Genomic DNA, 16226 nt, shown 5'->3' with positions numbered 1-16226 from the left:
GGCTTGATGCAAAGCTCCATTCCAAAATTCTAGTTGATTAAATTGATAGATAGATAGATAGAGAAATACAGCACAGAACAGGCCCTTCGGCCCACGATGTTGCGCCGAACTTTTGTCCTAGGTTAATCATAGAATTTTGGACAATTTGTCATGGCCAATCCACCCAACCTGCACATCTTTGGACTGTGGGAGGAAACCGGAGTACCCGGAGGAAACCCACGCAGTCACGGGGAGGATGTGCAGACTCCACACAGACAGTGACCCAAGTCGAAATCGAACTTGGGACCCTGGAGCTGTGAAGCAATTGTGCTATCCACAATGCTACCGTGCTGCCCTTAAGAAGTTAACCTACACTCCCTTATTCTACCCTAATCCAAGTACCTATCCAATAGCCGCTTGAAGGTCCATAAATTTTCCGACTCAACTACTACCACAGGCAGTGCATTCCATGCCCCCACTACTCTCTGGGTAAAGAACCTACCTCTGACATCCCCTCTATATCTTCCACCATTTATCTTAAATTTATGTCCCCTTGTAATGGTGTGTTCCACCCGGGTACCATCAATTCGACTCAAGACACATTTAGGATCCGAACTGTGGCTTTAATCAGCTAGTTGTTAGCCCGGTGGTCGACTACAGAGAATGGCCGACAGCCGGGAACTCTAGGTACTTATACCCCGCCTCGGAGGCGGGGCCTACTTGCCTCTCGACCAATTGGAGAGCGGTCACATGACTAGTCCCAACCAATCGGACGAGAGGCACATGGCCAGCCAGAGCCAATGGGAAGCCAGTGCTCTGCACCAATGGCAGTGCTCATATCCATACCACCACAGATATTTACTGTGATGAAGACAGTTACGGACTCTGGGAATGATAAGTGATGGTCAGCGGTATCATGGATGGGGCACCGGTAGTCCTGGTGAAAGTGTATGCTCCCAACTGAGAGTTTCTAAAAACGACCATGACAGAAATCCCTGACAGACAAGCACCGATGAATCATGGGGAGAACCTTAACTGTTTACAGGACCCACAGACAGACAGATCGAACCCCAAAACGGGGAAGATCTCCAACATGGTTAAAGAACTCAGCTTATTCATGGATAATAATAATAATATGTTTCAGTGTCACAAGTAGGCTTACATTAACACTCCAATGAAGTTACTGTGAAAATTCCGTAGTCGCCACACTACGGTGCCTGGTCAGGTACACTGAGGGAGAATTCAGAATTTCCAAAGCACCTAACAGCACTTCTTTCGGGACTTGTGGGAGGAAACCAGAGCACCCGGAGGAAACCCACGTAGACAAGGGGAGAACCTGTAGACTCCACACAGTGACCCAAGCCTGAAATCGAACCTGGGTCCCTGGTGCGATGAAGCAACAATGCTAAGCACTGTGCGCCCATGTTGCACACGGAAGGAGATGGGGGCAGTGGAAACATGGCGGTTCTCCGCCCCCCCCTCTATCCCCCAGGGGAGAAGGAGTTCTCTAAAGTACACAATATATACACGTGGATCGACTTCTTTGTAGTGGGGAAATCGGTGCTTCCGGGATCATATTCCATGATCGTAATCTCCGACCACGCTCCCCATTATGTGGATATGAGGTTGGAGACAGGCTGCCCCAGTGCCCACCATGGTGGTTGGATATGGATGATAAGGGCATAGTGTAGGTTAGATGGCCTTTAGTTTTTTTTTCCATGTCGGTGCAACATCGAGGGCCGAAGGGCCTGTAATGCACTGTATCGTTCTATGTTCTATGTTCTATGGTCCTCCAGGTCGCTAAGGCTTTTCTGTGACAAAATATCACAGGCCATAGACGAGTATATTACTAATAACCAAAATGGGGAGGTCTCGCCCTCCATGCTCTGGGAGGTGCTAAAGAGGTGGTCAGGGGTTAAATCATTGCCGACGAGGCAGGTGGAGATAGGGAAAAGAGGGTAGCTAGGCCATGGCTAGTCGACTCCATACTGGAGGTAGACCAGCAAACCTGCTCGGCTAGTGGGCAGCACGGTGGCGCAGTGGGTTAGCCCTGTAGTCTCCCTGCAGCCCTTAGCCCTGGCGCCGAGGTCCCAGGTTCGATCCCGGCTCTGGGTCACTGTCCATGTGGAGTTTGCACATTCTCCCCGTGTTTGCATGGGTTTTGCGCCCACAACGCAAAGATGTGCAGACTAGGTGGATTGGCCACGCTAAATTGCCCCTTAATTGGAAAAAATGAATTGGCTACACTAAATTTATTTTTTAAAAACCTGCTTGGCTGGCGATCAGCAGCACCACCCAAAGCTGCAGACTGGTGTCTGATCTATTGGAATTTCCCCGGATGGAGAAAATTAAATTCGCCATTCGGGAGTCGGAAGAAGGCTTCCACAAAACATGAGAGCCTTTCACCCAGTTGTTCAAAGACCTGGGCCAGGATTCTCCTCTACCCGGCGGGACGGGGGCCCCAGCGTAGCGGAGTGGCGCCAACCACTCCGGCGTTGGGCCTCCCCAAAGGTGCGGAATTCTCCGCACCTTTAGGGGCTAGGCCCGCGGCGGAATGGTTGGCGCCACGCCGACTGGCGCCAAAACCGGCACCAACGGCCTTTGACGCCCGCTGCCCAGCGTCGGGGCTGGCCAAAAGGCCTTCGCCGGTTTGCGCATGCGCCGGTGCATCAGCGGCTGCTGACGTCACCACCGGCGCATCCGCGGTAGGGGGGCTCTCTTCCGCCTCCACCATGGTGGAGGCCGTGACGGCGGCGGAAGAAAAAGAGTGCCCCCACGGCATAGGCCTGCCCGCCGATCGGTGGGCCCCGATCGTGGGCCAGGCCACCGTGGGGACATCCCCCCGGGGTCCGATCGCCCCGTGGCCCCCCCCCCCCCAGGACCCCGGGGGCCCGCTCGTGCCGCCAATCCCGCCACCACCAGAGGTGGTTGAAACCACGTCGGCGGGATTGGCCTCTCAGCGGCGGGACTTCGGCCCATCGCGGGCCAGAGAATCGCCGCGGGGGGCACGCCGATCGGCGGGGCGCGATTCCTGCCCCCACCAATTCCCGGGTGCCGGAGAATTCCGGCCACAGTGGGGGCGCGATTTACAACGGCCCCGGGCGATTCTCCGACCCTGCAGCGGGTCGGAGAATTCCACCCCTGTTTTTAGCCAACAGCCAATAAGCCAGAGGAAGGGAGAAGGAAGCCAGGGTACAACAACAAATGCAAACAAAATGGGGGGGAGGTTAGAATAAAGAGGCATGGAGCCCAACCGTGCCCAACAAATTACATAAAATACAACGTCACGCCAACCAAACATATACAGAACATAAAAATTGATGAGGGAAGACGGCACGCCAGAAGACCAGAGGGGAAGGAGGGGGGGGGGGGGGGGGGGGGGAGGGAGGCAGGAGAGCCTGCTAGAAATGAACACCTACTGGAGAAAGTAAAATAAGAAGCCATAATCATTGTAAATAATAAAAGTCAACTGATGTAAATAATGAAAGGCGACCGATGTGTATAGATTTCTTTTTTTTCTTTTGCTCTTGATGTGTGGTCACGCTTGTCTTTGTTTTGTGCAATATGAAAAATCCTTAATAAAATTTCAAAGTAAAAGCAGGCAAATGGTATGTTGGCCTTCATCGCGAAAGGATTTGAGTACACGAGCAGGGATGTCTTGCTGCAATTATACAAGCCCTTCATGAGGGCACACCTGGAATATTGTGTGTAGTTTTGGCCTCCTTATTTGAGGAAGTATGTTCTTGCTTTAGAATGAAGCAAATGTTTACCAGACATTCCGTGGATGGCAGGACTGATGTATGAGGAGAGATTGAATCGGTTAGGATTGTATTCACTGGAGCCCAGAAGAATGAAGGAGTATTTCATACCCTATAAAATTCTAACAGGACTAAACAGGGTAGATGCAGGAAGGATGTTCCCGATGCTGGGTGCACCCAGAACCAGGGGTTATTGTCTGAGGATACGGGGTAGACCATTTAGGACAGAGATGAGGAGGGTTGTCAGCCTGAGGAATTCATTACCACAAGAAGTAGTTGAGGTTAAAACATTGCATGTTTTCAAGAAGCAGTTGAGGACAAAGGGGATCAAAGGATATGGGGGGAAAGCGCTTTAGGCTATTGAGTTGGATGATCATAGTATTTACAGTGCAGAAGGAGGCCATTCAGCCCATCGAGTTTGCACCAGTCCTTGGAAAGAGCACCCGACTTAAGCCCATGCCTCCACCCTATCCCCGTAACCCAGTAACTCCACCTAACCTTTTGGACAGTAACGGGCAATTTAGCACGGCCAACCCACCTAACCTTCACATTTTTGGACTGTGGGAGGAGACCGGATCACCCGGAGGAAACCCACGCAGACATGAGGAGAAAGTGCAAATTCTACACATATAGTCACCCAATTGAACTTGGGACTCTGGAGCTTTGAGGCAGCAGTGCGTGCCACGTGCTCCGATCATAATGAATGGCAGAGCAGGCTCGAGGGGCCGAATGGTCTCCTCCTGCTCCTATTTCTCTGTACCACTTGGGAGACGTCAGGCTGTGAAACCTACATTCACAATTACCTTCAGAGTCAACAAATTACTTATTTGAATTCTATTGACTAATAGTATTACATGACATCTAATTTGTACAAAGCGCTCGAAAACAGAAGAGATAAATGACCAGTTAACAAAGAAGTAACAGCTGGGGAACAAGCAATTGATCCAACCAGTCCATGATTGTGTTTGTCCACCATTCAAGTAAACAGTCCTAATCACATTTACACACATTGTTCCCATATCCTTTCATCCCCATTTCCTATATCCACCAATGCATCTAAACTAACTCTGAATGTTAATACAGTTTCTGCCTCAACTCTTAACTCTGAAAGCTAATCCTATAGCTGTTTGCATAAACAACTCTTTGCATAAAGATGTTTTCCCTTATTCCCTGTTCTAAATGTCTTACATTTAATCTTACATCCCTCGTTTACTGGAAATCTACTTCTCTGCCCTTATCTATTTCCTCATTTGAAATACCTCCATCATAATGTAATACATTATTTTACTGAAAAGGCTCCAATGCAATTTTTTTTTTTAGTATTTGTATTTCCTCATACATGACAGAATGCCACTGACTCTGTTATTCATTGGAGATTTGAATAAGGTAGGAAGAAAGACGGGTAACTCAGTTAATGAAGGATGAGATCAGTACTGTAGTGAGATTTTGACTCGGAACATCAAGATGTTGAATTAATTTGCGTGGGAATAAGAAAGAGCAAGGCAAAGAAGTTCTGGTGGGAAAGGCCCCCTAATAGGAGCTACACTGGAGAACAGGGTATGAATCAAGAAATAATGGGGCATGTTAGAAAGGTACTGCAATAAGCTTGGACAATTTTAATTCATATAGATTGGCAACAATAACCTTGGGAATAAGTTCATAGAATGGACTTGGGACAGTTTCTGAAAATAATACATTCCAAAAGCAATCAGGGAACAGGCTATTTTAGACCTGGAAATGTGTAGTGAGACAGTTTTTAAAAAGTATGTTTTTATTAGGGTTTTTCTTTCATACAAAACAAAGATCATAGAATTTACAGTGCAGAAGGAGGCCATTCGGCCCACCGAGTCTGCACCGGCTCCTGGAAAGACCACCCTACCCAAGGTTAACACCTCCACCCTATACCCATAACCCAGTAACCCCACCCAACACTAAGGGCAATTTTGGACACTAAGGGCAATTTATCATGGCCAATCCACCTAACCTGCACATCTTTGGACTGAAAATGAAATGAAATGAAATGAAATGAAAATGAAAATCGCTTATTGTCACGAGTAGGCTTCAATGAAGTTACTGTGAAAAGCCCCTAGTCGCCACATTCCGGCGCCTGTTCGGGGAGGCTGCTACGGGAATCGAACTGTGCTGCTGGCCTGCCTTGGTCTGCTTTCAAAGCCAGCGATTTAGCCCAGTGTGCTAAACAGCCCCTTAAGCAGCCCCAGCTGTGGGAGGAAACCGTAGCACCCGGATGAAACCCACGCACACACGGGAAAGAAGTGCAGACTACGCACAGACAGTGACCCAAGCCGGAATCGAACCTGGGACCCTGGAGCTGTGAAGCGATTGTGCTATCCACAATGCTACCGTGCTGCCCTTCATGATACAATGCGGTGTAATACAATACAATAGTCCATAGGTGGAGCCCACAAGGGCAACAACATAGAACAATGCAATACAGTGGTGAATGGCTGCCATAATACATTCACCACATTCACCCCGTTAAAAAATTGAAGTCCAGTGGGGGTGAAATGGCTCACAGGTTGAGTCTATCCGGCGCCCTGATTGTGTGCTGCGAACGCCTGATTTCTGATTTTGCTGCGGGCACGGGTGTTGAACTCGTTGGTGTGGGCACGGGTGGGGACTCCGGGAGCTTGTCTTCTGGAGCTTCATCCCTGTAAGTCAGCGATGGGGGAAGGGGGTATAGTAGGGTGGGTAAAGGCCATGTAGGGGCAGGGGCGCTGTTCAGTGTAGGTTGAGGGGGTAGGTTATGGTCATAGGGAATCCTGCGGGGAGTACATATGGTTTAAAGTTTGCGTATTCGATGCCCTGTATCGTGAGGTTCGCGACGGTGTACCCCGGGATCTGCACTGAGTGCGGCAATCAGGAAGCGAGGGAGATTGTTTGAAATGCGGGGGAGATTTGGAGAGAACAGTGCCTTACCGTGTCTGGGTGTACGTAGCTCTCCATGCTCCTGCAGTCAAACAGGCAAGGTGTTTCGTGCCCATTGATCCAGGCAGTTATCAAGGACTTCCTGAGGTGCTTTGGGCGTGACTGGTCGAGGGTGACCGCGCTGAGTTGCGGGTAGCCGCCGTGTTCAGAGGTGGGTGGGTGGTCCCATGATGGCTGCCCCCATCGGTCGCACGTGTCGGGCGGCGTTGAAGATGGCGGCCAAGATGGCAGTCCTCATTGGTCGCATGTGTCGGGGGGCGATGACGATGGCGGCCCCCATGAGTCGCACATGGCAGGCTGCGTGGGAGACAGCGGCCAAGATGGCGGCCCCCGTGAGTCGCACGTGTTGTGTAGAGTCGAAGATAGCTGCCCCCACGGACAACACGAGGTGGGTGACGCGTGCAAAGGGGGCGAAGCCGGCTGGTACGCAGCCATGCTGCGGGGTCTGTGGGCCTGTGACTCTGAGAGTCGGGCCTGTGATTTGGAGGACTTGGATCTGGCCAGGCAAACTTTGGCAAAGTGTCCTTTCTTGCCGCAGTCACTAGAGTTGGCGTTCCGAGCCGGGCAACGCTGCCTGGGGTGCTGGTGCTGGCTGCAGAAATAGCAGGGTAGCCCCCTGGGTTGGGCAGGCAGCCGCGCGGCACAGGCCTGCGGTACTCTCTGGTATCCACAAGGAGGTCGCGTGGTCAGTGGGGAAAGGATTGAGGCTCTGAAACGCTACTTCTAGGGAGGTGGCTAGTTTTACCGTCTCTTCTAGGTCGAGGGCACCCTTCTCGAGCAGGCACTATCTGGCGGTGTTGGACCGAACTCCACCCACATAGGTGTCCGGGATGGCAAGTTCCATGTGTTGTGAGGCCATGACGGCTTTGTAGTTGCAGCTTCGCGCGAGTACTTTCAGGTCGCGTAGGTACTCCTCCAGCGATTCCCTGGGGCGTTGGCGGCGAGTGGTGAGGAGATGCCGCGCGAACACTTCATTCACCAGCCTCACTTCAGGATCGCGACCACATCTGCATATGTGGTCGCTTCCTTGATTTGCACAGAGATTCGATAGCTCACCCGGGCGTGGAGGAGGCTCAGCTTCTGTTCGTCGGTGACGGAGGGTGAGGAGCACTGTAAATTCTCTGATTCTTCTGTTTATAGTTTTTTTTAAATACATTTTAGAGAACCCAATTATTTTTTCCAATTAAGAGGCAATTTAGCATGGCCAATCCACCCACCCTGCACATCTTTGGGTTGTGGGGGTGAAACCCACGCAATAACAGGGAGAATGTGCAAACTCCACACGGACAGTGATCCAGAGCCGGGATCGAACCTGGGACCGCAGCGTCATGAGGCAGCAGGGCTAACCCACTGCGCCACCGTGCTGCCCCTACTGTTTATAGTTTACGTCAATTACTTGGATTCACAAACTCAATGCAAATTGGTCAAATTTGCAAACAATACCAAACTAGGAGAAAAATGGGAGGAGGCAATTCAGAAATTAAGATTACATTTGGGCTTGTGAGGGGGGGGGGGGAACGACTTGGAGGGAGGGTGGTAACCATTAACTTTGGACCTTGTTAAGACTTCAGATCAAGCATGAGCAAGTAAGCCTCCTGTTGATTACTATCTACCACTGATGAATCAGTACTCTGCAATGTTGAACACCATTTGGAGAAGCTGGTTTAGCTCACTGAGCTAAATCGCTGGCTTTTAAAGCAGACCAAGCAGGCCAGCAGCACGGTTCGATCCCTGGACAGGTGCCGGAATGTGGCGACTAGGGGCTTTTCACAGTAACTTCATTGAAGCCTACTCGTGACAATAAGCGATTTTCATTAAGGGTACAGAACAAACTCGGGGCAGAGAGCTTCAATGTCCAGCACAGAGAGTGAGACAGGTGAAGGTGATCACTTGGCCAATCTTAGCTCACTGATTCAGATAATAACTCCTGCCTACTTATTTCTTAACTTATTCAAGAGATTTGCGTCCACAAGTCCACATTGGGGAACACTGGGCGAGATTCTCCCAAAACGGGAGAAATCGTAAGGCTGGTTTGACGCCAGCGCGCCCCTTCCCGACCGGGAACCGATTCTGGTCCCCGGTTGGGGCTAGCAGCCCGACGCCGTAGGCTCCGGCATGACGGGCTTAACGAATATCGTTAAGCCCGCTTGCCGGAGTTAGTGCCGGCTGACGCGTCATATGACGTCAGCCGCGCATGCGCGGATTGGAAGACTCCAACCCGCGCATGCGCGGATGACGTCATCGCGTATTTGCGCGAAACCCGCGCATGCGCGGGCCGGGTTGCCCCTCAGCCGCCCCGCGAATGGATACTGCGGGGCGGCGGAAGGAGAAAGAGTGCGCGGGCATCGGGCCCGCTGCCCACGATCGATACCCACCGATCGCGGGCCCATGGCACCCTTGGCACGGCCGTGGTACTGCCGTGCCAATCGGTGCCATGGTTATAAAAAGCGAGTTTGTGACGCCGTTTTTACGAACGGCCAGACCAGGTGTGTTTGCCGTTCGTAAAAACGGCGTAAAGGGCTGGGACTTCGGCCCATCGAACAGCTGTGAATCGCTGCCGGCTGGAAAAAAACGGCGGCAGCGATTCGGGTCGGGAGTTGGGCGGGGGGGGTGGGAGAGAATAGCGGGAGGGCGGGAAAAATGTCGGGAAGGCCCTCCCGCTATTCTCCGACCCGTCATGGGGGTCGGAGAATTTCGCCCACTATTCTTTTGGGCCCAATTTTAATTCTGTGCAAGTAGATGGGTGTTGAATGGACTCAAATGTCACACAAAAGGAAGATCAACTTCATATCATCAGGCAAAAATCTGCCTTTTACTACAGTAGTTTAATCCTGCATCCTCTTGTCTTTGTTGCATAGTTTAATCATTTATTACACTATTTACTATTTTTAAAATTAATTCCTGTGTTTCCCAGATTTTATTGATCATGCCTGAAGACCAGTTGAAATCATTTTAAAAAACCTCAAAGTTCCAGGTAAAAGACAATGGAAAAAGACAGGGGAATGGCCCGAGATGAGAGGCTCTTGCAGATAGCTGGCATGGATACGATGGGTCAAATGGTCTCCTGTAACCATTATATGATATGATAAATAATACTGTAATAGGTTTATATGGAATATAGTAGGCAGTATGGTAGCACAGTGCTTAGCACTGTTGCTTCAGAGCACCAGGGTCCCAGGTTCAATTCCCTCCTTGGGTCACTGTCTGTGCAGAGTCTACACATTCTCCTTGTGTCTGCTTGGGTTTCCTCCGGGTGCTCCGGTTTCCTCCCACAAGTCCCGAAAGATGTGCTGTTGGGTAATTTGGACATTCTGTAGTCTCCCTCAGTGTACCCAAACAGACCCTGGACTGTGGCGACTAGGGGATTTTCACAATAACTTCATTGCAGTGTTAATGTAAGTTTACTTGTGAAAGTAATAAAGATTATTCTTATTGACGTGAGTTAAGAAATGAAACAAATAGTTTTAAAAAGTCATGATTAAGCTAAATTACAAACTAGAATTGTCTGAAGTCCAACATTGCCACAGGAAAATGACTGAGCATCCAGCACTCCCAGAATCAGTTAGTTTGAGGAAATGAATGGTTAGGACATAGTGCAGCAGATTCAATGGGGAAGATGATCAGTTTAATTATTTTTTTAAGCCTATAAAGTTGGCTCAACTGAGTGAGAGCATAAGTCTTTTCAGGGTAAAATGTTTTTTAAAATTGACTTTCAGTACCAATAAACATATCTCAAACTATATTTTGAGGATTCACCTGTGACTGCATAGATTTTTGCTATGTGAAAGAGTGAAAAGTACACGACTTAAAAGAATGTGAAGGTTTGAGCTTGTCGCAATAATACAATAATACCTTATTTGAACAGCTGAGTATAAATTAAGGAAATGTAGCTATAATTTTGAATTTGGAAGTTTTCACACACCAAAGACCATTACATTTCTTAATGAAGTCACTATAGCACCAGTTTTCGAAGGCCAAATTGCTATTGTATCAGTTTATACTTGTGGGTATAAAGGATTTAATACCAAAATGCTTTAAGAATTTAATTTGAACAGTCAAGCAACACATAATATTGAGTGCACTCATTCAATAAAAGGCACACTGACCTTTCTTTTCTAATTTAAATCCTACTTTTTTAGGATTGAAGTATGAAGTCTTGAATTTATAATTTGACACAATTTGATGGTGAATTTGTGCTGAACTTTCTTCAAGGCGAATATATATCCTTCCTGAGGTTCGTCTGCTTTGTGGCTTCTCTCTGCAGTAGATCCAGTGTTTGAACATCTGCCTTGTGTTACAAGACACCAAAAGTGGACATAGTGCAGTGCTATCATAGAGCTGTAGACTTTGAACACGGTTTCTTCTTTTTTTTTGGATAGGTGCAGCTCAACAGCCTATTGTTTTTGCTGACATTGGTTGGATATTTTTGGTGCAAAGTCCACAAAAAAAAACTTATTGGGTCCCATCTTTAACTAATGTAATACCTTTAATTGCATATACCACCTATTTTCCCCTCCAACTTGCAGCAATTTGCGCTAGGCAGCATCAAATATCGACCTCCTTGCAGACGTTGTCTAAATAACTCATTCTGTAAATTAGGTCTGCCTGGCTTCAGTGGCTCCTCAGCATCTGCATTATATCAACCTACAACTGGCACCGATTTTATTTGAGCCCAGATCATTGTTGAAGGGAGTACAGAAGGGGAAAATCGCCCTGAACGAGTGAGGAAAAGTTGCAAGTAAACAAGAAAAATTATTATTTTTTTAAATCGTTGGCTTCCTTCGACACGCGGACCTCCCGCCTGCGCACGCAGCTGCCAACCGTCACAGGTGCAAGGTGACGGCGCGCGGCAGGCGGGCTCCGGGGTCAGCTGACGGCGCGCGGCGGGCGGGCGGGCGGGCGGGCGGGATCCGGGGTCAGCTGACGGCGGGCGGGATCCGGGGTCAGCTGACGGCGCGCGGCGGGCGGGATCCGGGGTCAGCTGACGGCGCGCGGCGGGCCCATTGGTCTCCGGGAGGAGGACGGACGGACGGCGAGATGAGTCGGCATGTCTTTTTGACCGGCCCCCCAGGTAGTGTCAGTCATAATGCATGAAATAAAAATCAAAGTCGCAGCGCAAAAACGCGCGTTACCTAATAAGACTACGATGTTTAATCGGAAATCTGGATCTTTTTGCATGCCCTCCCCTTCCTGTTTGTGAGATCACTCTGTGTACTTTAACCTGGTGTTGGAAGACTTCTTACAGTGTCCAGATTGGCAGCCGTGAATTACAAGACATTTCAGAAATACCCGAATAACTACTGTGGTGGTTTTATTGGTAGATTAATTAAGAACAAGCTTTTAACCCTCCACCAGCTCCCTCCCCCCACCACTAAAAATTCAGCACAGAATGTTGTGTGATAGTCACTAGAAATCCGGCCTCTAAAAATAGGCCATTAGGAGCAGAAGGTGAGACAAATCCAGCTCCACAGGGACACAATCCATTGGAACCCCATATGGGGAGACATTCGTCGACGAGAGCCCTAAGTGGCTCCATTAACTCGAAAGGGGCTGTGACTTTAGAACAAATCCTGGTCTTGCTGCTGGAAGCAGAAATGTCATTGCTATGACCTGGAGACAAGGGAACCCATTACTGTGAGTCTCTGCATGTGATATCTTAAAAATTCAATCAATACTATAACTTTTTCAAAATATAACAGAACCACACTCTGGGTTGGAGGGGGGAGATTGGCACTGAAAAATCTGAACCGTTTTGTGTTGGTAAAAATACTTTTTTCCATTGGGTACCATAAATACAATAACTGACATTTGAATAGCATCTTTAACATAGTAAACCATCCCAAAGCACTTCACAGGAGGATAATTAGACAAAAATGTGCACAAAGCCAAATGATGAGGCATTAGGTCAGGTGAGTAAAAGCTTGGCCAAAGAATAGTTCTGTTGTACCCATGAATATAAACAGCTTGGCATTTTAAAGTGTCCTGGGTTTCTTCAGAACACGCAGTAACAAAATACATAGCGAGATTCAAAGCATCAATAAAAGTGTTGAAGACAGCATTTTGTATTTGTGACTTAACCTGGTGTATCAGTACGGTACCAGCAGTTCTGCAGTTCATGTTTGTTCCACTGATATTCAACTGATGCTTCATGTCACTTTATAGAACATAGGACACAGATATATGTAATGTGTAAGCATGAGTGAACTTTTGGGTTTTATTTAGGAAAATGTTAGTTCTCAGAATTATACAAGAAATGCTGGAGTTCAGCATTTCTTTTAAAGATGTTTTGCGTTGGAAATGGTATGAAGGTTTATCTTCCAAATAGTATTAAAGTCAGATGATTACGTGTGTTACCTAACAATGTAGGATGGAGTGGACAGTGAAAATTCTTTAGCATTTTAAAAATAATTATACTTTTTCTTCAATAAAAACAGTTAATTCAAGAGATTGTTCATTAATGTTGCTTAAAAACGGAATCGGAAGTTGTCATAACCATGTCCACACTATATTTAAGTGTTCTTAATAAAAGGGCTTTCAGATGATAAATTCTTGGCATTTCGAGAGACATCAAAGGAGATGCTGAGTGAAGTTGAGGGACTGTTCTGAGAAAGGAGAAGGAAATACTACTTAAATATAAAGTGGCATTTCTAGGCCAGGGATATTGCTTGGGGAGCAGGAAACCTAAAAAATGGGCGATGTCTAAAAGTTTAATGGACAAGTTTTTCTTTTGTCTATTTCATGTTACTTTATTCTATTTAAGTAAAGTTACACTAGCAAATCCCATTTATCACTTGAATAAATTGTTTCACATTTTTCTAGGTATTGGTAAAACAACCCTCATCCACAAAACCATAGATGTGTTGAAAACTTCTGGGATTCCTGTTGATGGATTTTACACCGAGGAAGTCAGAAAAAATGGAAGAAGAGTAGGATTTGATGTTGTTACGGTGTCTGGTAAGCGAGGAACCTTGTCCAGAATAAGGTACAAATTGTTTTAATTCCTCAAACGTGTTAAAATACTATTTCAAGATCATGAGTTTGGCAGTTTTTAAAGTTATATTTTCCTGCCCCTAGCAATGATTCCGGTATTCCGAACAGCAGGCGATGTGAATATAGAGTTGGTCAGTATGCAGTGGATCTTCCGTCATTTGAACGCCTGGTCCTGCCCCTTCTCGAAAAAGTAAGATGGTGAATTATGCTCATGAAAGATGCACCGGTCCTATTTGTTGTTCATCTGTTATAACTGTGGGTATATGCCAGTTTACTTTAGAGACTTGTTATAATTATGAAAATTCAAATTTAAGTAGAAAAAATTGATGACTAGTTTTGATAATTGGAAGTACAGCCCACAAATATCAACCTTATGGTGCCATTAGAGAAATCAATAGGTTAATAGGGTAGCATTGTAATTTGTTTCTTTCCTCTAATCCTTGTAGGTTAATGACAGAGAAGACATGGAGAAAAAGGTGTACGTGATAGATGAGATAGGAAAAATGGAGCTCTTCAGTGAACCCTTTATCCACTCTGTACATCAAATCCTCGACGGAGTTGGTGCCACCATCCTCGGAACTATTCCTGTCCCTAAGGGAAAACCTTTAAGACTTGTGGAAGAAATCAGAAGCAGAAGGGAAGTTAAAATCTTTAATGTAAGACCCTGAATATTGACATTTGCAATTTGAGCAGGCACTGTGAATTTACTCTGAAAAGCATTTTCATATAGTAAAATATTTATAAGCTTTTAAAATTGTACTTAAGCGCACAACTACAAAATAATCTTGAGTTTAACTTTCCATCTACCTTTCTCCAATATTCCCTAGTTTTGAGAAAGCTTTGGTTATAGTCAAGTGTATTGACTATTAAATGGTTACATTTGTTTTACAGATTACAAAGGATAATAGGAACAGTATTGTACAAGAGATTGTCACATCAGTGCAAGACTGCAGAAAGTTAAAAGGAAACTGATTCAAATTATAGATGATTACAGGAGGACATGTCCCATGATCACAGATTTCTGGTTGAGGTTTATATTCTGATTTGTGCTTAAAAAATTTTTTGGCCTCCACACTACTTTGTGTAATGCTTAAAGATTGAATGTACTTCCAAGTTGCTCCTTCAACTTCCATTGTACTAAAGTAATATTTTGTTCTTGTATATAAAAGTGGTTATTTGCATTTAAGCTTTTCTTCCAACATATGCTCATGAGTCAACTGGATGCTTACTGGAATGTGTAACGAATGCTTTAATGATTAGTGTATCCGGGCAACAGTCCATGGGAAATATTACTTGTCCTCAAAAGTGAACTGATTTAGAAATAAGGCATTTTAAATAGATGAACATGTTTGAAATAGTGCCTTCTCCTAGGTTGCCACACGAACAGCTTTTCTGTGTTTCCTGAGAAAATTGATATTTGTTTTCTAGCAAAATTCAATTTTAAAAATTACAAAGGAGAGTACTCTTTAAAAAGTTATTGCCATCCAATCCTGCCCATGTTAGGAAATTCAAGGAAGCAGCTTGTGTTGCTGATTGATATATTTCTTGGTCTGCCTGTGACCCAGATTCGATCCCGGGTCGCTGTCCGTGTGGAGTTTGCACATTCTCCCCATGTCTGTGTGGGTGGGTCTCACCCCCACAACCCAAAAAGATGTGCAGGGTAGGTGAATTGGCCACTCTAAATTGCTCCTTAATTGGGAAAAATAAAGAATTGGATATTCTAAATTTATAAAACAAAAAAAAGAAAATTAAAGTAAACTTCTAATACTCTGTTTATACAATCTTCACTATGGTATGCTTTGTTGATGTTGCTCTGCTGCTAATCAATGAACACACAGATCATGCAGCAAAGTCAAGAGTGAACCAAAAGATGTTCAAATGTTCTAAAAATGTTGATGCGTATATATATGTGTAAACAAATGTAATTACAAATCTGAATTATCACCTCCTATTTGGTGAAAAATGCAATATATTGCAGCCACTGACCATTTTATCAAGAGTTTTTATTTTGACAAATACCGTAGTGTTTGTAAGCAATAAATTAAACAAAAAAGTGTCAGGAGTTTGGCGTGAGAGTCTATTTCGGAGTCTCACTTAAGTTTGGAGCCATACTCTGGACGTAACAGGAATGAAATGAATGACTGGCAAGTAATGTGTTAAAGCAGTATAGTTTTATTATTGAATAATGCTATCGATGATATGACAATTATAATTGATTTTTAAAAATAAAAAAGAAGTAAAATAACTATTGAAAGGGAAAGCATTTTATGTAGAAAAATAAAAGACAGAATTTTCTAAAGCACAAACAATAACCCCAAATTGGTCCATTTCATGACAGCCCCTCAAAATGGATAGCCCCAAATTGGTCTGTTCTATGACAGATGTCCAAATTGGTTACCGAGTCGCTGAGTAACCTGACGGGTGTGCACTATGGTCAAGTCACTCCATTCCTGGCCCTCCCTCCTGTCTTTGGAGATGACTATCCCACCACGAGTCCTATCCCTTAAGCCAAATTTCTGGCTCTATTCCAGTCTTTTGATGTCTGGTACAGTC

At 46.0% G+C, this 16226-nt stretch overlaps 1 protein-coding gene across 1 annotated transcript; it reads left to right on the top strand.

Annotated features, from left to right (window-relative positions):
* Window positions 1–11647: 11647 nt before the first annotated feature.
* ntpcr (nucleoside-triphosphatase, cancer-related) lies at window positions 11648–15918 on the top strand. Its single transcript, XM_038800500.1, has 5 exons — window positions 11648–11754; window positions 13503–13665; window positions 13758–13863; window positions 14120–14329; window positions 14565–15918. Exons 1-5 carry the CDS (start codon window positions 11721–11723, stop codon window positions 14643–14645), a joined length of 594 nt encoding a protein of 197 aa, XP_038656428.1. The 5' UTR covers window positions 11648–11720; the 3' UTR covers window positions 14646–15918.
* The last annotated feature ends 308 nt before the right edge of the window (window positions 15919–16226 follow it).

The sequence above is a fragment of the Scyliorhinus canicula genome, chromosome 6 (assembly GCF_902713615.1).
Source record: "Scyliorhinus canicula chromosome 6, sScyCan1.1, whole genome shotgun sequence".
In the NCBI taxonomy this organism is placed as follows: domain Eukaryota; kingdom Metazoa; phylum Chordata; class Chondrichthyes; order Carcharhiniformes; family Scyliorhinidae; genus Scyliorhinus; species Scyliorhinus canicula.
This window is presented reverse-complemented; position numbering and strand designations above follow the sequence as displayed.

Coding starts and splice junctions, on each gene's coding strand:
- ntpcr (XM_038800500.1), top strand. CDS start 11,721: ATGAGTCGGCATGTCTTTTTGACCGGCCCCCCAG. Junction 13,666..13,757: donor GGAACCTTGTCCAGAATAAG/GTACAAATTGTT, acceptor TCCTGCCCCTAG/CAATGATTCCGGTATTCCGA. Junction 13,864..14,119: donor TCCTGCCCCTTCTCGAAAAA/GTAAGATGGTGA, acceptor TAATCCTTGTAG/GTTAATGACAGAGAAGACAT.